This window comes from Nelumbo nucifera, chromosome 4 (assembly GCF_055504915.1).
Source record: "Nelumbo nucifera cultivar China Antique chromosome 4, China Antique-T2T, whole genome shotgun sequence".
Lineage (NCBI taxonomy): Eukaryota > Viridiplantae > Streptophyta > Magnoliopsida > Proteales > Nelumbonaceae > Nelumbo > Nelumbo nucifera.
Window position 1 is genome coordinate 3,807,187 of NC_142652.1, and position 25,274 is coordinate 3,832,460.

At 46.0% G+C, this 25,274-nt stretch overlaps 1 protein-coding gene across 3 annotated transcripts; it reads right to left on the reverse strand.

The window, feature by feature from the left end:
• Positions 1–22,867: 22,867 nt before the first annotated feature.
• LOC104591796 (uncharacterized) lies at positions 22,868–25,274 on the reverse strand. Of its 3 annotated transcripts, XM_010250827.3 has the most exons (5): positions 25,093–25,274; positions 24,876–24,983; positions 24,464–24,711; positions 24,114–24,333; positions 22,868–24,019 (listed from the first exon to the last, which is right to left on the reverse strand). In XM_010250827.3, the coding sequence occupies exons 3-5, from the start codon at positions 24,707–24,709 to the stop codon at positions 23,040–23,042; spliced, it is 1,446 nt and encodes a 481-aa protein (XP_010249129.1). In that variant the 5' UTR covers positions 24,710–24,711; positions 24,876–24,983; positions 25,093–25,274; the 3' UTR covers positions 22,868–23,039. The 3 variants fall into 3 exon arrangements, with proteins under 3 accessions (XP_010249129.1, XP_010249128.1, XP_019052346.1); XM_010250826.2 differs by lacking the exon at positions 25,093–25,274 and having other exon boundaries at positions 24,876–25,086; XM_019196801.2 differs by lacking the exons at positions 24,876–24,983; positions 25,093–25,274 and having other exon boundaries at positions 24,464–24,718.

The following is a 25,274-nucleotide window of genomic DNA, read 5'->3' on the forward strand; positions in this document are numbered from 1 at the left end:
GTGTTGCCGAGCTCGATGGGCCCGGGCTATTGGTAGTCTGCCGCCAGGGCGCTGAACCGATTCTCTGTCAGCGGGAGCTCAGATTTGGAGTGTTGGGATACTGACTTGGCGAAAGAGGTGCCCGACCCGCCGGCGAGCTGCGAGGTGGGGGTGATCTTTCTTTCCCCTCGGCCCGGGGATGCGGCCTGACTTTTGTGGGGGTTCTGAGGTTGGGAGGCCTCTCCTCGGTGACGGCGTCCACCCTGAGGGGAGGGCTTAACCGGCTTTGGAGCAGGGTGCCGATGTGGAAGCAATGGTTGGTTCAGAGGCAGTTGGAGGAATTGTTGCTGATAGTGATATTGAGAGATGTGGTGCAGTACTTGGTGCTACTGGAGCTGATGTTGCTGGAATTGTTGCACTTGGGCTTGCATTGCCCGCATGCATTGCATCAAGTCGTCCAACTGGTTCTGGCTGGTCGCTAGGGGGACAGCAGTTGGTTCAGGAAAGGTTGTTTCGATAGGGAGAGGAAAGGGGATGCTCATGGCAGGAAGGTTTACGAGCGCCACTGTTTGTGGCGCATTCAAGCTGGGGATCCCATCCACCGGAAGGGGGATGGTGAACTGTCCGACACACACCACGGGGACTTGAAGTTGTTCCCCGGTGGTGTTCATCTCCGTGCCACGTCCGGCATTGCTGGAAGAAGCCATGAGTGTTGGGGTTTTTGGAGAAAAGAGGTTATGAGAGTTTTAGAGGGAGGCTTTTAGAAGCAATTCCCATAGACGGCGCCAATTGATGGTGCGCAATCCGGCCGGTCCTAGCTGTCAACGACCTTGCCTCTGACTGGAGCAACAGGGGAGGCCTGAAACAGAGAAGAAAGTGGGGAATCTCCGGGGAGGAACCCGGCGAGATCACTCCGAAGCTCAAGTTAGTATTCTCTCAAAGGCAAGATAAAACCAGATGGTGCAATGTTCACATACCTTGCCCTCGGTGGGTAGAGAGCCTTTTATAACCACTTTGCACACTCACTCCGAGGCTTCTGTCAGGTCGGGTATGATTACTTCTGTGCTTCTGCCAGTTTGGGTGTCATCACCTCTGCTGGGACAGAACCACCACTGCTCCTTGTCGGAGCCGTCTCTGTAACTGGAGATGGCGGTGGCAGGTGGCCGTTGGAATGCGGCTGTCATGCGTCAGATCCCAAGTCAATCAGGTGCGCCGCCCCTGGATACGGACTCCTTCGGTGTCAGGTACGGTTTGTTCAGTTCGGTGTCCTGGGGGCGAAGTGCTGGAGTGGTGTGCGAGGCGAAGTCTTGAGTTCGGACAGAGGTGTGGCCTGAACTGCCATGGGGCAGGCCAGTTCGGGTTATTGCCCTTTGTGTTCATAAGGCTCGGGGCCTAAGGGAGAGCTTGGGCTCTGTACTGGGAGTTTGGGCTCCTTGCAGGGGGTTCGGACCGCTAGTTCCTCCTTTCGGAACTCGTGCCTTGACGAGCTGTTTGGTCGAGCTGTTGCCTTTGCCACGTGTTGAGTGGTTACGAGGTCCGGCCAAATCTTCCTTCTTGAATAACAAAAACCCCTTTCGTTAATATTCCATCAGTTAATTTCGAAAAATATTCTCATCAAAGTGTAAATTTTTTAATTGCTCAAATTACTCTTTTATAAATAAATTTACCTTTTTCTTTAATTTATGAAATCTTATTCACCACTGTTCCTTCGAGTAATAAGTCGTCCTCGCTGCCTCCTTGGCGTCCCAAAGAAAAGGCGGGTATAGTAGAGCATGAGTGTGACTTTGATATTAACCATATTGTTTACATGAGAGTGACTTTGATATTAACCAGAAGAACCAGGTCAAGGCTTCCATGTTGTGTCTCGATCAGTTGAGATAAAGCTAATCACCATTCACCAAGTTTATGCAAAGCCTAAAATTTGGGAAACTGTTTCCAAAGCGTCTGGTTAATTGAGCCAAACCTTTCGTTGCTCGGGCGGACAACACTTTAAAATGCGGTGGTGAATTCTGGCGATGGAAACGAAGGAGACAAGTATTCTGGGTCAAATCCGAAAGCAATCTTGTAAATGCTGTCAAGGCAAATCTCTGGAGGATATCTTATAGATTGCTCACGTACGGAATTCTCTACGGCGACCATTGAGAGATTCTGGCTGGCTGTATAACTAAACATGCAGCATTCGAATCCATGGACGTAGAAATAGAGAGTAATGATCTAAAAGACAGAAGAGAAAGGGATGATGATACCTGCAACAAAAAAGAACGATTTGACCTCCCGATTGAAATCTGACAATCCTACATCCAGAATTGAGAAAGGTTTCATGTAATAGCCACAGATAACTACTTTGTGTGAACCCGAAAACTGCATTTGTTAATTCGACTACAACTGGAATTAGGCGTATAGATGATCTGTAATTACGAAAATAGACATGGATGCTGAACTGAGAAACGGGGCCATGCTGGGTTAGTCCAGTACGTACTTGAGTTCAAGTGTTCAACAACTAGGTCAAAATGTTCAATCCGGTCAATTCCACCCCTGCCATATATGGACTTGTGGGCACAACCTGATTGAATAAGAAATATGTGAGAGATTCAACAACATTTGTATTAATACCACTCCACATCTCTCTTAATTTGTTGACGTCAATGATTAACTATTAGGTCTGCTCTGCAATTTGTTTACCTTCTCTAGATTGGTGACTTGTATTAATACCAAGATGTTAATGGCCCTTGCCATTTCTCAAGTGTCCTTGATTATTGGGTCGATCTTCCATGGAATGCTTATATACCTTGTCTCGATTCTATATGTTGAGAAGCTTAGATTATTAATCAGCCATTCAATTGGTAAGGTAAACAGTGGAGGCATTCTACGGCATTGCAGATTTTGGACTAGCTTTATATATAGCTCACAGAGCGAAGTTAATAATTCTCTAGAGAATAATGAAAGCTACCTATCAAAGGCACACATTTTGGACACACACGTCAGGTATCGTAGTCTTTTCATGAGCTTCGACTAATCTATTCTCTGCAACCCATTTGCTACTTTCGTCAGACTGTAATCTTCTGATGTGGTTCAGAAAACTCATTTCATTTAGGGCATGAAACTGTCCCTTTCTACTTTAGTTCTTTTGGTGAAAGTTTTCTAAAAGTTAAACATATGGACCTCACCACGCCTCAACAGAGGACCGTAACTCCAAAATACGCATATTTAAGATGGCTAGTTTTGGAGGATGCGTTGGTTTAAGATTAAGGATGATCAATTTTTCGGAGCTCATTTTTTCTTTTCCGGCAATCAACACTTTCTCATTGTCGGAGATTTCTCACCAAAAAGTTGGATTTTTTTTCCTTTTTTGACAATGATCAAGGTATTTTTGCATCTGCTAGGTTTTAAGAGAACGACAAGAAAAAGAAGATAGAGAAAGTTTAGTGAGTTATGGGGTATTTGTTGCAATGTAAAAGTTTAAGGGGGTCTTTATCGTAAATTAAATTATAGGGGTCTTTGTCACTGATTCTATAGTACAAAGGGGGTCTTTATAATTTATCATTTTATACTATTAAATGTTTTTGAATTTCTAATCTCTCAAAGTAGGCATAATCTAATGCTACTTTATGATTGAAACAATTATCTACTTAAATATATCCTAAAAGTTTTTTTTTTTTTAATTGATTTAAACATACCTTGAATTTTTCAAATGGATTTAAACAAGCCTTATGGGGGTGGCTCCAATTTTCCCATAGTAAAATATTCAGAACAGTTAACATTAACCTCATTTCACCCATCTTAATTTTTAAAAACCTTGTTTCCCCTTTGAATATTCCATATGTTGTTTTCGAACTCATTTCACTTGTACAATAAGTGCTTTTTTTAACAATCATTTAGGCCCTATTTGATGATTAATTGGTCGTTGCAGTATTCATCCTGAAATCGAAATCGACGGGCGGATTGATGCATGGGATATGAAACCTGTGTGACGTCGGACAGTGCGGCGTCTTGAAATGGAAGAGCAGCGTCTCGTCGAAGGAGAGCTCCCACTCACCTTAACGAATGGAGTCGTGAAAGACGGTGTTGCGTAGGTTGTTGATGTAGTTGGGCAAGATGCGGAGTCCATCATAAGCCCTCGTTGGACAAATGTAGAGGTCCAAACGCAATACCATTGCAAAGCAATTGCAGAGGTCCATCTTCGCCATTTTCAACTGGGTTTTGATAGTGTCAGAAAAGCAGTAGCAGTTGCAGAGGTAACCGTTGGACAGATGGGTCTTATCGATGAAGCGAACGAGGGAGAGAACGGGTCTTATCGATGTAATCGTTGGATAAAGACATGCAGCCGGAGACACGAGTAACCGTTGGACAAAGACATGCAAGTAACCGTTGGACAGAGGAAGGTAAAGTTTACATTGATTTTATTAATGTAAACTTTCCACTAATTTTTTATGAATATACATACTTACAAGAATGAAATTTTACACCGATTTAACACCTCTACCTAATGCCTGTAAAATCGAACCGGGGTGTAAAATTTACCTCGATTCGATTTTAAATCTCTACCAAACGAACCTAAGGATCAAAACAGAATAGACCAAATGGGGGCATTTCAGTTGTTGGAATTGAATTAACTGCCAGCCCAACATTAGTTACACTTGCACCTCTAGATCCTGGACCCGTTGCACTAGAATGTAAAATCAGCAGTAATGTGGGTAGGAACGAAATTGAGTGAGGACCACCAGCAATGCATGGAGATTAAGCCAAATTGTGGGAACCATAACCTTTTCGCTTCCTCTTTCATTTTTCATTCTGGTAATGTTTTCCCCTAGCCACATCAATTGGAAATTTAGAACTTACAATTCTCTCTCTCTCTCATTAGTTATTAATAATAAAGTACCATTTAATTGTAGCCAGAGTACTTTATATGGTCCATGATGTAGAGGATCTAGACTCATTTGGATTCTCTGGTTTACAAATAGAGCTGTACATGAGTGAGGTCGACAGCATAGCAACTCAACCGGCTCAAGGGAATGGAAGGTAAGAAAAGAGGTCCAATCTGTAACCCATAATTAGACCAATGAATATCCCATCTTCTCTTGCGTCAGGAATATATATATATATATATATATATATATATATATATATATAAAAGCCTCAAGTATTTAAAATTTGGAAAGAAGTAAAATATAAGTGAATATTAAGCAACAATAATTTTAACAAAACCTCAACTGAGGCTGAATTTTTCTTGATGTAGGTAGACTTTGTACTACATAATCATTTTTCTTCTTGTCTGAAAGTTACCGATTCAGATGAATCATGGAAATGAAGGGAAAAATTGCCATTGGGAAAATAACTGGATTTGGACTTTTGTTTCCTTTCGAATGGTGAACGAACTGGAATTTCCTATTGATGATATTTTCTTGTACAGCAGAATTTCCTAGTCTGGTAAGTTGTGTCATTCATAACTATATTCACTCGAAATTTGTACGCAGCAGCAGAAAAAGACGCCATGCTTATTGCTTACTAATATGGTGGCAGGGATGAAAATTGGGTGGGTTCCACCTCTCTAAACCCCCCTCCCTTTCGTGCCCGCCCCAAAACATTTAATGCAATGTTTTCAAAACTGGAACCAATTATTTGATTGGTTCCGTTTTATCCCAGAACCGTTTTTGGTCAAGAACCATTGATTTGATCAGTGAATCGTTGATTCAGGTGATCGAACTGTCAATCCGAATAACAGTTCAAACTTTCACAGAACAAGTCTGTTCCTTCAAACTCCAACCCACTCAAAACCCTGTCATTAACACCCAAAACACCAATCAAACAAAACCTCCCAATACATAAAAAATTCTTAAAAAAGAATGATACAAAATGATGAGAAATACCACAATCCCAAACAACCATAGCAACAACCCCCATCATCCACCATTTCAAAATCATTTCCTCAGTCAACGGTTTCGAAGGCAGTTAAAAGAGTCTCATTAGAGCCTCATATGCTTTATTTTTCATTAAAAAAGATATGGATTTTTTTTTTTATAAAAGAAGGAAACAACCAGTCAAAGACAACAAACAAAGACATAAAGAGAAAAACAAAGAAAGCTATTAAGGGGGGCGGGGGCCATCGCCAACCAAGACTTTTATAGCATCATCAGCAACTGAAAGAGACATGAGCTGCACTATTATTAACATCACGATCAACAAACCCAAATTAACCAAACAAATCATGGAGCAAAGGCAAAATTACAGGAGAACAATCAAAAGATATCAGGCTCACAATTCTGACAATACTTAATGAGTCAGAGCATATAATCAAGTTCTTAATTCCAAGATCCGCTGCAGCCAGAGCAGTTTAAAATGGCCAACACCTCATCGACGCTTTCAGTCCATACGCTGATATTTTCTTTTCCAGGTAATTTGCATTCATATCTGCAGGTTTGAATAATGAAACCGATTGTTCTTGGCTGCTAGCTTGCATGATGTGTGAAGGTTTAACTTATATTATTTCATTCAGAGTACCCTATGATAAAAGGGAAAACAGATGAAATTAAGAACATTTAGATTCTAAAAACTTCTTTACTGATTTATTTAAATATCTATAATTCAGTGAATAAATTTATGAACAATCACCGGTTGCAAAAACAAGGAGATTGTGGGTGTTATACAATATAGTGAAGATGAAAACAAAAAACAAGGAACAAAGACCGAGGGAAAAGTCCATTTTTAAAGTCAAATCACAGAGATATCACTCTTATTGGTGGCAAAACAAAACATCGCAAGCATCATGCTATTCTCACTTCTCCTCTTTTTTGGAAAATAGGGGTTGCAACCTGAATAAATTCTCATAATGATCCTTGGATCCCGTGTCTTCCCTCCAACAAACCACAACCCCTACAAGTGCAAGATCCCAGTGGCAGGGATCGGATGGTAAAAGACTTTATCACCTCTCACGGGACTAAGCAATTCCCAACTCTTATACCATGTCTTTACAGACGTAATAGCTGAGGCCATCCTAAATATACCCCTGACCCTTCAATGTCAAGAGGACAAGCTTCTTTGGAAGAAAACCAAGGATGGGGAGTACTCGGTTCTATCAGCTTACATAAGCTTCTCAAGCACTGAAACCGTGGGCCCCCCTCAAGAACAAATTAAGTGGTCAAAACTGTGGACCACAAAACCACTCCTTCGGTGTCAACTCTTTGGATGGAAAGTCCTAACGAATGGAGTTAAGACAAAGCAATCTACTTGGTTCCTAAGACACTCAAGGGACCCATCCTGTGTTTTCTGTGGTAATGCACCAGAAACACAGGCACACCTCTTCTTCGAATGTGCTCTACCAAGGGCAGTTTGGTTGTCAGCACAAATTGGTTTTAATCCAGAAGCTTTCACACTCTCAAGAACACCAGACTTCCAATCATGGTGGCTTGAAAGGAACCCTGAGAAGAAAAATCTCTTCGATTTTTTCTTGGCTAGGCTGTTAGCCCTCTTGAGGGCCATTTGGGATCACAAAAACGAAGTGATCTTCAAAGGAAAGTCCCCGGACCCCCTTGAAGTCATAAGGAAAGACAATGCTTATGTCCTAGAAAAAGCAGTTCAAAACTGGTCTCAATCTCACTTCCAACATGAACAAAATGTCATATCTACCCACAACTTACCCCTCGTTTCTCACTCAATAGCGATAGTTGATGGATCCTGGAATCCAACAACGACTCAAGCCTCCATATGTTTATATATAGTCTCTTACACACACAATGTTTGCTTTGTAGAAGGACAACAATGCAAGGCCATTAACTCCACAGAAGCTGAGCTCTAAGCAATCATCAAAGGCCGGAGAAGATTTATTTTATTGGGTATCAACCATGCTTTCATTTTGTCGGATGTGAAGGAGGTCCTGCAAAAACTCAGAGAAACCAGGGGAAACACAAGGTGGAATGAACAGGCGCAGTTCAAGCATATCAGATTCCTTATCTCTTTTTTTGTAGAACTTAAAATTATGTATGTAAACAGGAATGATGTAGGCCTAGCCCATGACATAGCAAAAAGGGCCAATGTAAATAGAACTTATCTTCTAATCCCTAGACCCCTCCCCCTGAGAATTAGCCCGTATCCCAGCATGAGGGGTTTTCTTTTGTATCATTAATGTGTTGTTTTTGCAAAGGATCTCTTTGCTTACTGTTGCCACACAGATTGGCCAGGGGCAACGAGGTAAATTCACTCTCTACGTTCCAAAAGTAGGCCGAAGACTTCGGGGCCTCGGGAGAGGTGAGCCAAAGCCGAGGACCATAGGCCAAGGCAAGGTATTCCTTCTAAGGACCGTAGAAGTCGAGGACTGTAGGTTGTTCCTTCGATGATGGGGTTCCTGGAGACCGATGGTATTACAAAACAGGGAATGTCAGAGGCCTCGGGCGAACACCCGAGGCATAGGCTCCGACGCGGTGTAAAGTAGGAGAGGGTGTAGATAAAGTCTTGGGGGTAGTCCTCGGGTGCACCGGATCTCCTAGAGTAAATGCCAAGGGAGCAAGGTAAGTGCGAGGAGTAAATCAGTAAGTTGTGTTAGAATTCCCTATTCCGGATCCCCTTTAAGCGGGAGTTACCTCTTATTTATACTTGGGCGTACTAGAGGTAGGTGAAATTGAACACCCCGGATGAGAGTCATCTGAGGTCAGGTAGCAGGCCCTGGTGGGTACATCTGACCGTCATGCAGTTGGCTCCGTATGAAGGTAGTAGGGCTCCCCCCTGCTGTAGCTGACGCTGTCAGACGTTAGTGGGTTGGGCTAGGCTAACCCACATCACTTGCCCCCCACTCCTGAGGCCGAGGCGAGGCCTTGGCTTCGACTGGCAACGAGGGTAGCAGTCGAGGTAAGGCATCGGCTTCGCTCGTTTGGGAGTAGTGGTCATTATGCCTTCGGATTCATCAGCCAAGTGGTGTCCTGGAATGGCGTCGTTTTTGCTGTGTGCATCGTCCCTCTTCGGTTTGGAAGCATGTGTGGTGCGGATGCTCGATTTGGTGGAGGTGTCCCGTCTCGTGCACGGGCAAGTCACGTCAGGGGGCTACCATGAGGGGGACGGTTATTCCAGTAGTCATGCATTTGCTATGTTGAGCGGTTCGCCCAGTGGTTTGCAATGGGCGGACCCTGAGGTTCACTCAGCGGGCTGTCGTGGGCAATCTTCGCAGTCCACCCGGCGTCATTTCGCCTTTCGAGGTGTTGCGTGAGAAGGTGCAGTAGAACTGGTTTGCCAAAACAAAGGGCTCTCGTGTCTGTTGGATTCATGTCGATCTGAATGCCATCCATTTTCCTTTCAATAGGGGCCCTGACAGTGACTTTCTCCTTCATTTGAACTTAGACACCCTTGCTCTTGAGTGAATGCAGCTCCCTAACTCTCAATCATCTAGGACTTTCCCATTTCTTCCTCTCTTTGGGACATTTCATCTTCTCTTAGGTAATCAAATATGTCATTTTCATATTCTGACCCTGAATGCCATGAACTCTCGAACATCTCGGGAGGGAGATCTCCTGCAACCCCCTCCCCCCTGTCTTCCCTAGGTTCCTTAGTCATAGCGCCCCTCCGACGGGAGGTGGCCGTCCTAAGGGAAAGGTTAACCTCGAGGGGTGCCGAGGGCAGCTACCGGGGGAATAACTCTCCCCATGAGAGCGCCGCGTTGGCGTCACCAAGGGAGCCCGAAGGACCTCCTCTCTCTGAGGAGGATGTTGTGGAAGTTGTCGCCAGACTAGTGGGAGGGAGCGCTGCCCAAAGGATGGCTGACGCTGGTGTCCCACGTTTAGAGATTGATAGCTCCTTGGACGTGGGCCAGGTCAAATCCCTGGCAAGGAGGTTCCATATACTCCGGTCTTATGACCTGAGGGTCCCCGATGTGGGCGATCGGCCGTAGACCACCAAGGAGGGGAAAATCTGTCTCTACCAGTATTTTTTCGAGTTTGGCTTGAGGTTTCCCCTTTTTTGATCTCCATCCTGTTGGAGTGGTTTGACATCACTATCAGCCAACTCTACCCAATGCCCTTAGTACCATCGTTGCCATAATAGTGTGGACTCAGTTCAGGAGCGTGGAGTTGACGTTGAAGCTGTTTCGTGCCATGTTCGCGCCAAGGAAGCACACTTCCGAGTTCAACATGTATTACTTCCACCCGAGGAGGGGGAAGCCTGTGCATAACCCTTTGTCCGTCCACGGGTGGAAGGACAAGTTTTTCTATGTCTCTTGCACTGAGGACGGGCGATTGTGATCTGATTAGGGGGAGGCCTACGTCATCATTGAGAGATGACCCCCCACCGCTCCGAGACGAAGAGGCTGCAATTGTAACTCACCTGCTTGTGATGGGGACATTCCAGGCGAAGCCGTTGGTGGAGGAGGAGGTCCCCCTAGCTTTCGCTGGGATTAGCCCAGCCCTCCTCGGTAGGAGAGGTTTTGTGGTTACTTAGTATGTCTTCAACGTTTTTCCCTTTAACGTGCTAATTGTTTTCCTTTGCCATTTTGCAGAAGTGCCAATGGATGCCAAGCAGTGTTTGTTGGAGAAGGCCCGGGTGAAGCAAGATGGGAAGAAAGCCGGAGGGCAAACGCCGAAGAGGCCCGATGATGAAGCTTCCCCCCTGCCCCATAGAAGGGGGGAAATCCGTAGGTCCCCACCTAGGGGAAGCAGTCGATGGTGGCACCCCAGGAAGTCATTGGTGGGGTGAAGAGGCCCTTGGAGGTGGCCAAAAATTTGACAGAGGCGCCAAAGAAGCCCACCACCGGGACTGAGGCACCGAAGAAGCCTGCAGACGGGCCGAGGAGGGTAAGAAGAGGCCCGTAGTAGACACGCCGAGGGAGGAGCTGCCGCGGGAGGTGGCCAACAATGACAGGCAGGCCGAGGAGGTGGTGCGGAGGTCCATGCCCGGGGAGTGCCCATCCGTACCTTCATCATCCCCTCCATCAGTATAGGGATCTCAAGAGAGCCGAGGGAGTCGGGAAATCTTCCGCCCACAATGGCAGCTCCGAGAGGGGGACTCCATTCAAGATTAGGGGGTCAACCAAGAGCTGGTGAGCGGGGCCATCCTGCCAAGGTATCGTTACCGTTTACTGTAGAGTGACCCCAAGGCCATCTACGACGAAGGCCTGTATCACTTGGCTGAGTTAAGATGTTCTTTGGTTTTGCATTTTCTTCTCTCCCTACCCTTTTGTTTGCTAACTGGTTTTTTGCAAGCCTGTCTGCACTTCGTCGATTTGGGGGACTGAACAAGAATGGCCATGTTTCGCATTGACAAGGCAGAGAAGGGGAAGAAGTCTGCCAAGGAGAAGCTATAGAAGGAACGAGAGAAGTTCCAAAAGGCAGTAGCTACCGCCACCGAGGACAAGTACCGAAAATTCTGAAAGGCGTTCCTGGATCAGCAATCAGTTCGGGAGCGCCTTGAGGTTCAGCTGAAGGAGGCGCAGCAAGGGCTCTCCAAGGAGCAAATGGAGCGGGTCCGGCTGGAAAGCATTATCACGAAAGCGGAGTGACGGGCAGCCGAGGTCGAGAAGAAGGCTGTCGAGGCAGAGAAGAAAAGTGGCGAAGCAAAACAATCATAGAAAGCAGCGGCCGAGGCGGTGGAGGTGTACAATAAGTCCTCCGATTATCTAGACGCACAGGCATACAAAAAAGGCATTCCTACTGGTGTTGCCAGATTTTGGCATCGAGGGGCTGCAGGTGATCCCTAACGCTCCGGGCGAGGCTTAACTGGCCAAAGACTCTGTTCCCCCTCCTGCCAATGGCGAGGCGCAGGCGTAGATTTCCCCCTCCTTTTTGTTCAATTGTTGTAGTACTTTGTTGTTTGCTTTTCTTCTTTTTCTTTCGGTGAATGTACATATGCTTGGCCTACAAGGCTTTAACAAACTTTTTGTAAAGGCGATACAAAACAAGAACTAAGCAATGAATGAAGCCATTTTTTGTATCTACTATGCTTTGTGCATGTTGTCTCTTCCACCTTCTTTCTTTTCTTCTCTTTTTTTTTCTTTTGAGAGGTCCTTGCCCCTCCGAACAATCAAGGCCATGGTACATAGGGCACACACAATTCATCTATAGTATTCATTTATTTGCATGCTCGCTTCAAGTAATTGGGGCTCACCCGGCTCCTAAATCTCTTAAGTGTCAACTTAGGCAAGGCCGAAGGGACCTGGCACCATGGCCGAGGGTGGAGCAGCACCATCGGAGTGTAGTTCTCCTGACCTGTTCTCACCATGTGTTTTCTCGGGGGATGCCGAGGCATCCCACCGGCGAAGCCGAGGGCTCGACCTCGCTATTTTCGTTGCGCCAAGTGTAGGTAGCCGAGGGGATTACCATGCTCCGAGGTGACGAGGTGTAAAAGGCCTTTCGCCCTAGCATGTATGCCCTAGGTGAGGTGGTTGCCCCGGTGTATTGTTTTCCGCAATGGCCCATGCCAAGGGCTCGTCCCTCGGAGGAAGGCTTCTCGTGTCGATAGGTCCTGAGGCTACGGGTCCTTTTGGACTTAGGACTCATTCGTCCAATCATCCGAGGTGAAGAGGAACTTTGCTTCATTTATTCATTACTTCATCAAAAAATTACATTCATCTGTAGTACATCCGGACGAGGGACGGGTCTTCCATCTAAACTTTCTAGCCGAGTGTTGGGGCCGAGTGCTTACTTAATCCGGTAGGGGCCTTCCCAATTGGGACACAACTTTTCCACTCTAGGTTCAAGGACAATGACCTTCTTGAGGACAAGGTCTCCCTTTTTGTTGTGCCTTTCTTACACCCTAGAGTTATAGTAGCAGCCACCCTAATTTGTGCTTGTTCTCAGCCTCATTATACCCTTCGATCTAAAGTGTTGGTTAGAAGATCTCTATTGGAATCACTGCTTCCATACCGTAGGTCAGGCCGAAAGGGGTCTCTCCCGTCGCTGTCCATGGTGTGGTTCCGTATGCCAAGAGGACGCTGTGTTGTTTCTTGGCCCACAGACCTTTAGCTCTATCCAAGAGAGGTGTATTGTTTGTCGGCTAGACCATTCGTCTGGGGTAGCCCACCGAGGTGTACTGTTGTCTGATACCAAGAGAGGTGCACCATTCTCGGAATTTAGCATCATCGAACTGCTTTCTGTTATCCGTGACCAGCATGTGGGGGAGGCTGAAGCAGCAAATAATGTTCTTTTAAAAGAAGTCCTAAATTGCCCGTGTTGTGTTAGTGGCTAGTGGTTCGGCTTCCACTCACTTGGTGAAGTAATCCACAGTAACAACGAGGTACTTTCTGCCCCCCATTTCCGGAGGGAAGGGGCCGAAGAGGTCCATCCCCCACTTGGCAAAGGGTCAAGGGCTGTTGAGGGCCAAAAGGTGGTGGCTAGTTGGTGGTAGAGGTTGACATGTCTCTAGCACTGGTCGCACTTATGCACTAGCTCAGCTACGTCCTTGTGAAGGGTCGGCCAGTAGTACCCTCTTCCTGGCAAAAGCATCGAAGGTAAGGCAAGGTGAAGGACCTCCTGTACAATTTACCCTCCAGTAGGGTGTAATGTGTTACATAACGTCTGAGTTTTCTGGCATCGTTCCTATCGTCGGGTAGCCTCCCCGTCAGTAGGAAGTCGATGATGGGGTCCATCCAAGATGGATTGGCCTCTACGGGGAGGATTTGGATGTCCCATATGGAGGGCCGAGGTAACCTTTCCATGCGCACAGTGCGGCCGAGGGTCGCGTCCAAGGTGCTTGCCAATTTGGAGAGGGCATCGGCTCGGGTGTTCTCGGCTCGCAGGACTTGTTGTACGGTGAAATGGCAGAAGTGGCAGGCTAACTCTCTAACCTTAGCAAGGTACTTAGTCATGCTCTGTTCTCTGACCTCCTATTCACCGTTGACTTGATTCACCACCAATTGTGAGCCGTTGAGAATTTCGATGTGCTTAGAGTCGAGATCTCTGGAAAGCTGTAACCCTGCCAAGAGGGTTCCGTACTCGGCTTCATTGTTGGATGCAGGGAACTCGGATCTCAGCGCATACTCTATGATGGCACTGTTGGGGGTGAGGAGAATGAGGCCCGCTCCACACCCTTTGGCATTGGACGAACCATCAACAAAAAGTCTCCACGCGGGGGGGGGGGGGGGGGGGGGGGGGCTCCTCAACCGGGCATGCTTCTTTTGATTTGCCTCTGTGAGGCTGGCCGAGGGGCTTGTTGAACGTGCATTCTGCTACGAAGTCAGCCAAGGCTTGCACTTTGATCGAGGGCCTAGGCTGGTACTAGATGTTAAACTCTGATAGTTCGATCGCCCACTTAATCAGGCGTCCCGAAGTCTTTGGCTTGGAGAGGACGGCTTTAAGGGGCTGATTCGTCAGGACCACGATGGTATGGGCTTAGAAATATGGCCTGAACTTTCTAGCTGAGGTGACGAGGGTGTAGATTAGCTTTTCTACTTCGAGGTACCTGGTTTCGGCATCACAGAGGACCTTGTTGACATAGTATACAAGTCTTTGGACTCTGTCATCTTTCATTAGGACCGAGCTGACGGCCTCGCCTCTAGCTAACAAGTACAAATATAGAATTTCCCCTGATGCCAGCCAAGCAAGGAACAAGGGTGAGGCGAGGTATAGCTTGAGATCGTCGAAGGCACGCTGGCATTCCTCCGTCCACTAAAAATTTTTCAGATTCTTGATGGCGCGGAAGAAGGGAAGGCAGCAGTTTGCCAACTTCGACATGAAACGGTTGAGGGCGGCTATCCTACCAATGAGTCTCTAGGTCTCCTTTACTGATCGAGGGGTGTCATGTCTACTATGGCCTGTACCTTGCCCGAGTTGGCTTCAATGCCTCTTTGAGTGACAACGAAGCCTAAGAATTTTTCTGAGGTAACTCCAAAGGCACACTTTGATGAGAATAAAAATCATCATATTTTTATCCCCAAATATTCAGTCTTTTATACTTAATTAGTACTTAATTGGACTCATTATTCTTGTATTTCGATTCAGGGCAAGAAATGAGGCGTCAGGAGAAAAACAAGGCTAATCGGGTAATTTTACCCAGTTTCAGCACCACGAGATGATTTGGGCATAACTCTCCCATCCGGACTCCTATTGAGAAGATTCAAGATGCATTGGAAATATAAGGGAAAACTGTACAACTTTCATGTTTTGAGTTTTGATATATTAGGAATGCATCAAGGTCAAAATCGGGCCCGAAGTCTAACCAAATTCGCAAAGAAGCGCAGTTCGCAGAGAAGCCTTGCAGCGGCCCAATTCGTTAAAGAAGCCTTCTCTGAAGCAATCAAGGAGACATCATCCAAGAAAGCTCCAAGAAGGAGGTCAGCTCCAAGAAGGAGAAAAGGAGGAAGTCGGCGGCAAGGAGAAGACAAGATCTCAGTTTCAAGGGCAACATCATGAGTTCTTTTCTTACCCCTTGTTTGTTTTATTTCTCTTATCATTTATTAATTTATTTGTAGCTAGGGCTGTGGTAAGCCTAACCACGACAATGAATTGATTTTTATTCTGATTTATCCAATATTGTTATTTTCATATTGTCTATGAGTTATTGTGCATAATGAGCTTGGCCACCTCTTAATTGATTTGGTTTATGTGAATGAATCGAGAGATGAATTCACATAATCGACTAAATGATTCATTGTGTGAATTGAATGGTATATAGAGATATATATATATATACATGATTCATCTGATCATATAAGTTTTTCATAGAACTTAATGCATTTCTATCACGAGAACTCTAGCCGAAAGATCGAAGGGTTACTTGATAGAGGTAGATTTGATATATCCTGAGAGGGAATATTAAATAAATTTGGAAAAACTTCAGCTTATGAATGGTTAGGTGGACCAATAGTCCTAGCGCTTCCAATTAGATCATTGCAAGTTTTGTCATTGATTGCCCTTATTTTTATTTCTTTTTCTTCTATTCTTAATTTTCAGTAGTTCTTATTGTTAGATCTGAAATTCAGTTGTCCAAATAATTAAGGAAGCCTATAGTTCTAATATTTATTTTGTAAAATCCTCGTGGGAACGATATCTTTATACTACTTGATAACTAGTGCACTTGCTAGGGTTATATAATTATAGCTATCACACTTGTTCGGGTTGAGCTTCATGTCGAACTTGCGCAGAGTATCAAAGGTCTCAGCCAAGTCCGAGATGTGTGCTTCGGTCTTCAGGCTCTTCACCACCATGTCATCCATGTAGGCTTTGACATTCCTCCCCATCTGATTATTGAAAACTTTGTTGACAAGGCGTTGGTATGTAGCCCTTGCATTCTTAAGGCCGAACGGCATTACCTTGTAGCAGTACATGTCATGCTTAGTGATGAACGAGATCATTTCCTCGTCGTCGGGGTGCATCTGGATCTGGTTGTACCCAAAGAAGGCATCCATGAAGCTGGGTAGTTCATACCCTGCAGTGGCATCGACGAGGTGGTCTATACTCGACAAAGGAAAACTGTCCTTCGGGTAGGCTCGGTTATGGTCTTTGAAGTCAATACAGATCCACCATTTCCCATTAGCTTTCCTTACCAAAACCACGTTAGACAACCAGTTAGGGTAATGTACCTTACGGATGAAACCGGCGTCGAGTAGCTTATCAACTTCCTCTCCTATGGCCTTCCATCATTCCGATGCAAAGTTCCTCTTCTTTTGTCGGACTAGCCTAGAGCTCGGGTCTACGCTCAGCCTGTGAGAAATGATCGATGGGTCAATTCTGGGTATATTTGTCACAGACCAAGCAAAGGCGTCGGTGTTAGTTCTGAGGAAATTTTAGGGCCATGTGATAGGAGGACATGGCTGGGGCTGACCAAGCAAAGACGTCAACGCTCACGGGGAAGGTTGGACCCGACATAGACTGTCTTCTCTGGTGATGACTCATCCAGGAGAACCGAGATGAGGTCTTCAGTTGGCCGGCCTCGGCTCGCAGGCTTCTCCCGGAGGTCGAGGCCTTCTAGTGACAGGGCCTCCTTATTCTTTCCTTTTAGCACCACAACGTAGCATTGGCAGGCAATTTGTTGGTTCCCACGAACAACTCCAACTTCGTGCTCAGTGGGAAACTTGAGGGCCAGGTGATAGGAGGACATGGCTGCCCCTAGTGCATCAAGGGTTGGCCTCCCCATTATTGCGTTGTAGGGAGAGGCAACCTTCACCACTAGGAACTCATGCATCCAGGTCACCTGGTGTGGTGATGTCCCCACCGTGATGGGTAGGGTAATTTTTCCTTCCGATCTGACGACACTGCCGGAGAAGCCAGCGAGGGGAACATCGATATGCTGGAGCTGCTCTGGCGCAAGCTTCATTCTCTCATAAGTGTCGTAAAAAAGGATATCGGCTGACAAGCCACTACCCCCCAAGATCTTCTTCACCAAAAAATTGGAGATGATGGCTGCGACCACGAGGGCATCGTCATGGGGGATTGTGACCCCCTCTAAGTCCTCGTTTGGGAAGAAGAGGGCATGTGGACAGCTCGGCCTCTGCGGAGCGTCCTGGTAATTCTGCTTCTTCGGAACAGGCTCCTGGATGTTAAGCTGCCTGGCGTAGGCTTTTCGAGCCGAGGCTGAGGCTCCACCTAAGGCCATGCCCTTGGCGATGACATCGATGGCGCTTGCCACTTGCTGATGCTGCTGCTAGGAGGACGAGGCATCGGCCTCTCCTCTGACGAACTACTTGAGGTGCCCGCAGCGGATAAGGGACTCTATCTCGTTCTTTAGATCGTAGCAGTTCTTAGTGTCAGGCCCGGTGTCGCGATGAGACTTGCAGTACTTCATAGGGTTTCCCATCTTGGGGTTTTGCTTCAAGTTCGTTGGCCACTTCACAAACTTCTCCTCCCCGATCTACATCAGTATCTGAGTGCAGGTGGAGTTGAGTGGCGTGTAGTCCTTGTAAGCCAAGGCTCGGGCCGATGGCTTCTTGTTGTCTTTGCCGCCATAGTTGTCGGGGTGGTGCTGGTGCCCGCCTTTCCACTTCTTCTCCAGGGGCCCGTCGTGGTGCTCGGTTGCCCTTTCTTGGTTGTCCCCAGCCGAAGCCTCTTTGGCCGCGATGTATTTTTGGGCCTTCTTAAGATATTCGAGCTTAGTCTTCAGTGGGGTATTGGCGACCGAGCACTTGGGGCTGAGTTGAGGCAAAGTTCGTTAATGGCGGCGTGTATGGAGACCATAGGGTCGAGGTCTCGAAATTCAAGCTCTTCCTTCTTAAAGAGGTCATTGTAGGACCGCATGCTTTCACCCAGCTTCTGCTTGAGTGACATTAGAGAGACTACGCTCTTCTGGCATTGTCTACTACTGATTAAGCAGGTGAGGAACAAAGTTGTAAATTGCTCCCATGAGTTGATTGATCGAGGAGGGAGGCCAGAGAACCAGCGGCAAGCGGCCCCCCTGAAGGTGGCCTGGAAGGTCAAGGCGTCGGAATACCCATAGAGTATCATGAGCGCCCTGAAAACCTCTAGGTGGTCATCGGAGTTGGTGCTCCCGTCATACGTTTCTAGTGTGGGGGGAGGGGCTCTGAAATGATTTTTAGGGTAAATGCGTCCATGTGGTTAGTGGAGTTGCCATGACTGGTTGAGGCGTCAGCTCGGCTCTCCTTAACCTGGTGGAGCTCATCCTTGATGGCCCCAATCTTGGCAAGCCCTAGGTCAGCATGGGCATGGGCCCCGCTTGTGTCCTCGTGGAATCGGTGGGTGTTGACTCAGACTCCCGAATACTCCGAGACATGGTTGCGTGCTCCTCCACGAGTGTGACGATCATTCAGAACGTCCCAGAGATATGAGACGGGAGGGGGAGTAGCGTGGCGTCATCTCTCGCCTCGGGGCGAACTCCAGGGCGGCCAAGATGCCCGCCATCGTCCCAGGGCACCTCCCTCCGGCAGCGGTGGTGTTGCTCTAAGTGGGCACACTTTCCCTTTGTCTAGGAGGATAGATGTTCCTTCGTGGTGAATCCGGGGTATGGTTGTTGCCCGATTCTGATGGTTTGGCCAACGAGTTACCTGTTAGACAGTTTTTGTATGCCCTTAGCTTCAATCCGATTTGATGTACTTTTGTTATTTAGTGGAAATAAATAAAGTGCATATTTGATTCATGTTGTTTGGTTTAATTCTGTGTAAGACCCTAAAACTGGACACTTATAGAGACTCGTGTTAGTTTTAAATATTCACAGCCGTTGGATATGTCTGGGGAGATTTATCCTGCCAAGGCTGATACTGGTGTGCCACCAAATGTTGGGATGGCCTGTCTTAGCCACCAGGGTAAGACCCAAGGCACATGCAGTATGGGATTACTTGAATCCTTGAACCGGACCAGATTTCCAGTATTGCCCTAGACCTTGGAGACAGATGGGCAAAATTGGAAAGTTACACCTGATATGCCAATCAGTGAGATCCTTAGATGGGGATCAAAACCTGGGTATGTTGGGACAGTCTGAGAATTCATCTGAGTGGGTGATCATAGTGACAGGATCAGCCCCTTTGTCGAACAAAGGGTAATGGTCGGGAATGCACTCTCCCTGATGGAAACCAAACTGCCGGCAGTTGATTTCAATCGTTGGAATTTTGTTTTGCAAAATTAATATATTTATATATATATATATATGTACGTTTTTGAATTGTTTGCAAATGGTTTTAATTCCCGGGATCCATGTGAGTGGAGAGTGCGGCACTGTTCCTTGCAGCCAAGGGAGAGGTCCTCTCTTGTCGGGCAGTGCTTGATCATTAAGGGCTGAGAGGTTGAGTGTAAGACCATTTAGGGTAATACCTGATGGGCTAATCTTACACCTGCCCACAGTCCCTGGGTTTTTATAAGATGGCTTGGCCCAGGGACCACTTAATGTAAGTGTTGGGCCCATAGGGTCCATATGATGGGCTCAGGGGTTTACTGAGTCTTTCAGTGAATTCGGCTGGGCCTTGTATTAAAGGCTGGGCCGAACCCATGTGGCTGGTGTGTAGATCAATGCTTGGGTCCCACGCCATACAAAGAAGCCCAACTGGGCAGCAGATTGGAAACTAGTTAAACACTGAACATCTAATGGGCCAAAAGCCCATTTCGAGCTGGGGTGATATGATCACCCATCTATGGGGCGAATCTGAGATTAATGTTAGTAAAAGGATTGGGCCTTTAACCTTATCCACTCCAGGAGACCAAATTCAGATTAGATTTGAATCAGGTAACCTCCTGATAAGATCAGGAGTAAACTAACTTAATCTGCAGATAGGATTAAGATAATCCCCTATCCAAATACAGATTTGGATTGAGATAACTCCTAATTAGGAGGTTTCTTAATCAAGAAGAAAGGAGGAGAAAAACAAGAGAAAATACATCAGAATTCGAACTAGGGTTTTGGTGAAAGAAAACTCCCTGCGAATTGAGATCAGATCTCATTCATACTCCAGAGAGAAGAAAAGCAGTTCAGCAATCTTCGTTCCTAGAGTTCTCCTCCTGCTGCCGCCATTCACCCTTGCAAGATTCGATCTTTGCAACATTAGGAAGTCAAGAAATCAGTTCTTGACATCAGTCTTGCAAGAAAGACTGAAAAGACTCAGTGTTTAGTGCTTCCAGAGGGTTCTTGCGAAGGATCTAGTGTGTAGGACGCACCCTGCTGGTTCTGTTCCATCCACAGCTGTGTCACCTTTAGCAGGAACGGATCTTGGTTCATTATTTGGGCGTGAACACCAACTTTGGGAGATACTGCTTCTCCGGATCAGGTATATTCCTCCCATTTATCTTTTGGTTCAGATCTGGTTTGATTTTGGTTCAAGTAGGATCCTTGAATATTGTATTCTAAATTTAGGGAATATGATTCCCAGTTGGGAGAAGGTAGGAAAATTTTGAAATTCGCCCCACCCATTCCACAACCTTCATGGCCAAGGGTTGGTGGCTCGACATGCTCGTGTCGGCCCTGATCCTCTGACACCCCAGCGGGACGGTCGCCTCGAGAGGGACCTCCTTCTCGGGGGCAAACTTCTTCCATACGTTGAGTAAGGTGGTCCAAACGATTGAGGACAACCAGAAATTGTTCATAAGTGACCAGGTTCTAATTGTTCCTGGTTCTTCGCACCATGGCTTTCAAGCTTAAGAGGGCTTGGATTTAGAGTATGTTTTCTTTTTATCCTAAAGTGGGGGTCATCTTAGCAATGTTTCTCACAGACGGTGTCAATTGTTGCCGCACGGACTGGCCGAGGGCAATGAGGTAAATTCACTATCCAGGTTCCGAAAGTAGGCCGAAGACTTCGGGGCCTCGGAAGAGGTGAGTCGAAGTCGATGACCGTAGGCTGAGACGAGGTATTCCTTCCGAGGACTGTAGAAGCCGAGGACCGTAGGTTGTTCCTTCAGTGACGAGGTTCTTGGAGACCCGGGGTACTGCAAAACAGGGAATGTCAGAGGCCTCGGGCGGAGACCCGAGGCATAGAATCCGACACTCAAATTAGTACGAGGAGTAAAGTAGGAGAGGGTGCAGACGAGGTCTTGAGGACAGTCCTCGGGTGCACCGGATCTCCCAGAGTAAATGCTAAGGGAGCAAAGTAGGTGCGAGGAGTAAATGAGTGAGTTGTGTTAGAACTCCCTGTTCTGGATCCCCTTTAAGGGAGATTTACCTCTTATTTATACTTGGGCGTGCTGAAGGTAGGTGAAGATGAACGTATTGAATGAAAGTCATACGAGATCAGACGGCAATACCCTAATGGATACGTCTAACCATTCCGAGTGCCTGCGCATTCGTACCAATGTTTTTGCTTTTTTGAAAAGAAAAATGGAATGGAGCAGTAGCAGAGGAGAGACTGATCCACCAATTTAACAAACAAATTCTCTGGATTGAATCACCTAGGAATAGGATAATAATAAAATCCAAGTCCTTGAAATATGAAAAATAAAATAAAATCTACACAATCCAATCCAAGCAATCCTTTTGACTAAAATCAAACAGAGTGAGAGAGAGTTGACTCGAACTGGTTAAGGGGGGACCAGTTGACAGTCAGGGTCTGTTGTCTGAACTCTGAAGCATGAGGTCTGAAAAATCCAAACATGGAGCCACCCCGATTGTGTATTCACTATTCATAAGGTGATGTTGACCCAAGGCCTAGTCAACTCAACTGACATGTGACAACCAAGCATTGTGCGTATTCAGATGTGCCCTTTTATTTTGAATTTTCGAGTATTTCGTGTGGTGAGAGTTGAGACCGGAGAGAGAGAGAGAGAGAGAGAGAGAATCGCACATTTTAAACTGCAGCAACAGGGTAGGCTGCACTGCACCAATACTACGGCAGAGAGGGAATTCTCATTTTCATTATTAACTTCCCCGTGAAGAAGATGGAAATAAAACGACTCGAGTACTGCACTGGACTACACCATAGTAAGGGAATTGCAACAACGGATTACCCATACCCCACCGGCCCCAACCTATCCAAACACACAGAGCCTCTCTCTCTCTCTCTTGGCGCCTAGAACAGATAAATTCAACACAATGACGGCTATGGCTAATTCTCATTTTGAAACATTTGAGAAGCCAGCCCCAACCTCAGTCAAACAGTGAGAAAGACAACCTCTCTCTCTCTCTCTCCCCCCTTGGGAGGTGGGGGGGCTCAGTGATAATTGATAAACAAGTTGGTTAACATATAATGGAGTTACAGTGCAAGAAGAAAAATGTTGACAAACCACTGCTCTCTTTTCTTGATTCTACGTCCACTCAATGTAGCATTAATGGGGAAGACAGAACCATTAATTTTCTGACCACAACTCAACGCTTGCGTTCATCACTGTATTTGTTTCTCTTGAACCCGCATTCAATGCTACCCCATCTGCCCACACCCTCCTTTTTCTTTCCCCCACTTATCTCTGCAACCTCTCTTCAGCTGTCAATTAATGTCTTCCTTTTTTTACTCATCTATCATCAATAGTAGGAGCATTCTGCATTCCCCCCTGTTCTCTTCTCAGTTCTCGTCATAGTAACTTCTTCCCGAGATTAGTAAAACAGTGAAGCGTACAAGAAAGAAAAATCTTTAACCACGGATACAACTTTCACTAGACAAATGAGACAAAATCATGGCTTCAGAACAAAAGATACGAAAAGTTTTGCGGAAAGACACCAAGGAAAACCAGCTTCATGGGATAATATGGATTGGATTAGTATATTGTTCTTTTTGCTCTGTTTTTTCCCTACTGTAGATTGTTCAATTTTGAGCTGGCTGATGTGGCTTCTTCCTCTGTTTGTATTGAGACTGAGGGCGAGGATTTTGACGACACTTCTTTCATCTGGGATGTTAGAGGAGTTGATGATGGCGGCTTCACGGGTGGGGCTGCACAAACTGGAATCACTGATCGAATGTGAACTGCTGGGGCAATGCTCTGTACATAGAACCTGCTTGTGTTCAAAATTCTTGGGAGAAGGACCGCTGCTGGGACCATGTTTGCTACGTCGGCTGCCTCCATTGGAGAAGAAAGAGGTCTGAAATGCCTGGTTGTGATCTGTGCTTGTTTCGGACAGTGATCAGGCATCGAAATGTTGAGCTTTCCCGTTTTAGGGAGTGGAAATCTCTGTTGATAACTGAGTTTTGGCCCCAAGGTACAACCCTTGTTTGAATTGTTGGGTTCCTTTTCCATGGGTTTCTCACTGGCATCTGGTTTTCCATTAAGACACTCTTCTTCGTCCTTTTCATGCTCTTCCAATGAAGGTGGGAACTCTTGTCTATTGACCTGTGATCTGTTGCTAACTTGTACTGGGATAGGTTTGTTCGGTGGGTAGAAATTGAGATGGTTTTCTCTGGTTGGAGTTGGCGGTAGGAGCTTGGAAGATGCGAGAGGAATAGATTGGGGAAGACGAGCCAAGAAGCAGTTCTTTTGCTGTTTCTGTTGCTGGGCTGTATAATTCAAGGAGAAATCAGGCACCGGATCCATAGACGTCCATTCCTGATGATGCAATAAGTTTTGGGGGGAAGAAGTAGAAACGTTATCCCTGTGAATCAAGAGCTCTCTTCTGCCTGCCTGCTTAGTCACCCTCTGTTTTTCGGATCTTTTTCCATCTTTAGGCCTGAAATTTGAGAGAACCTTTGCCACTGCTGCCTGTTCCTGTTCTTCATTGTTTTCAGTATTGCTTTCATCATCTTTGTTTGTTCGAGATGGAAAACCAAAACTTGGCACTACATGGATAAACATGGTCATGCTTAGAAGCCGTGATAAAGATCAAATTTCTATATACATACTGAGAAGGAAACTATGACAAACAGAAATTACTTTGTTTCAAAGCAGACCAGGCAGCCATGGCGGCATTTTTCTCAGCTTGTTTCTTGGTTTTTGCTGGTTCACCAACGAAATTCATACCGGCAAGCTCTACAGTGCAAGTGAAAACAGGTATATGGCTAGGTCCTGACCTCACGGTGGTGTATACAGGGAGGTTCAGACCAGCTCTATGAGCAGTTTCTTGCAGCAGGTTCTTGTACACTCCAGTCTCATCCTAAGCAGAGCTCATAGAAGGAAGAGTAGAAGAAACAATGAAAAACATATAGCTATTCTTTCATCTCCTCAAACATAGAAAAGAAGAAGCCGAACTTATCATGTCTGGTTTTGTTTCGCAGAGAACTTACGAGAACTTTGGCAGTTAGAGACCTTGAAGGACCTCTTGTGTAGAGAGTGTTGAGCGCTACTTCGGCTGCTGCATGTTCTGCCTGTCTTAGTGTCGTGCAATAGCTGGGTCCTTCAAAGATTTCACCATTGAAATTGACGGAGGCCTTGAATCTAGGAGCATGATCAGGCCCTTCTCTGATACATGCATAAGAAGGGAGATTAAAACAGCTCCTCTGTGCCAGTTCTTGCAGCTGGTTTTTATACATACCTGCCATTAACAAACCCGTTATTGATCACATAACCCAAAAGAGATCCATTGTCTAAACCAGAAAACAATTTGAATAGAAATAGAAAACTGCATCAGTGGAGCTAGCCTTTCATCCAGAAGGGCCAAAAACACAAGAACATGCAAGTACAAGAAGAGAAACCAACCTTCTAAATCAGTCTGAAGAAAATGAACGCAGCAAAGCCTCTTCACTACCGCATGAGCATGTATATCTTTTTTTTCCGGGAAACAAGCACCTGATTTGAGATTGAGATCTGTAAAGAGTGAAAAAGAAATACAAAAAGTGAATAACGCTAAAATGTCGATCCAAAGCTAAGGTTAAAGGTTGGGTGGGGCTCTGTCTCAAAGTCTCTCTTGATTTACCCAAGATGGGGTTGAATTCCTTGACTGTCTGTGTTTAACGCACACTTTCCAAATACAGCACGGTTTTTCCAAAGCTGAGGAGCCAAAGAGCAGCCATTTCCAAGTCCCCACAGCCCCAGCCATTAATGAGAGCATTTATGGCTTCGTTTCGTAAACCATCTTTTCTGTATTCTGGGTTTTCT

What these genes read in the sequence shown, in the direction of transcription:
- LOC104591796 (XM_019196801.2), bottom strand. Translation starts at nt 24,718, where the DNA reads ATGGCAGGTATGTATAAAAACCAGCTGCAAGAACTGGCACAGAGGAGC. An exon ending in CTCTAACTGCCAAAGTTCTC is followed by an intron (nt 24,334 to 24,463) that starts GTAAGTTCTCTG and finishes AGCTCTGCTTAG; the next exon opens with GATGAGACTGGAGTGTACAA. An exon ending in CTGGTCTGCTTTGAAACAAA is followed by an intron (nt 24,020 to 24,113) that starts GTAATTTCTGTT and finishes TTATCCATGTAG; the next exon opens with TGCCAAGTTTTGGTTTTCCA.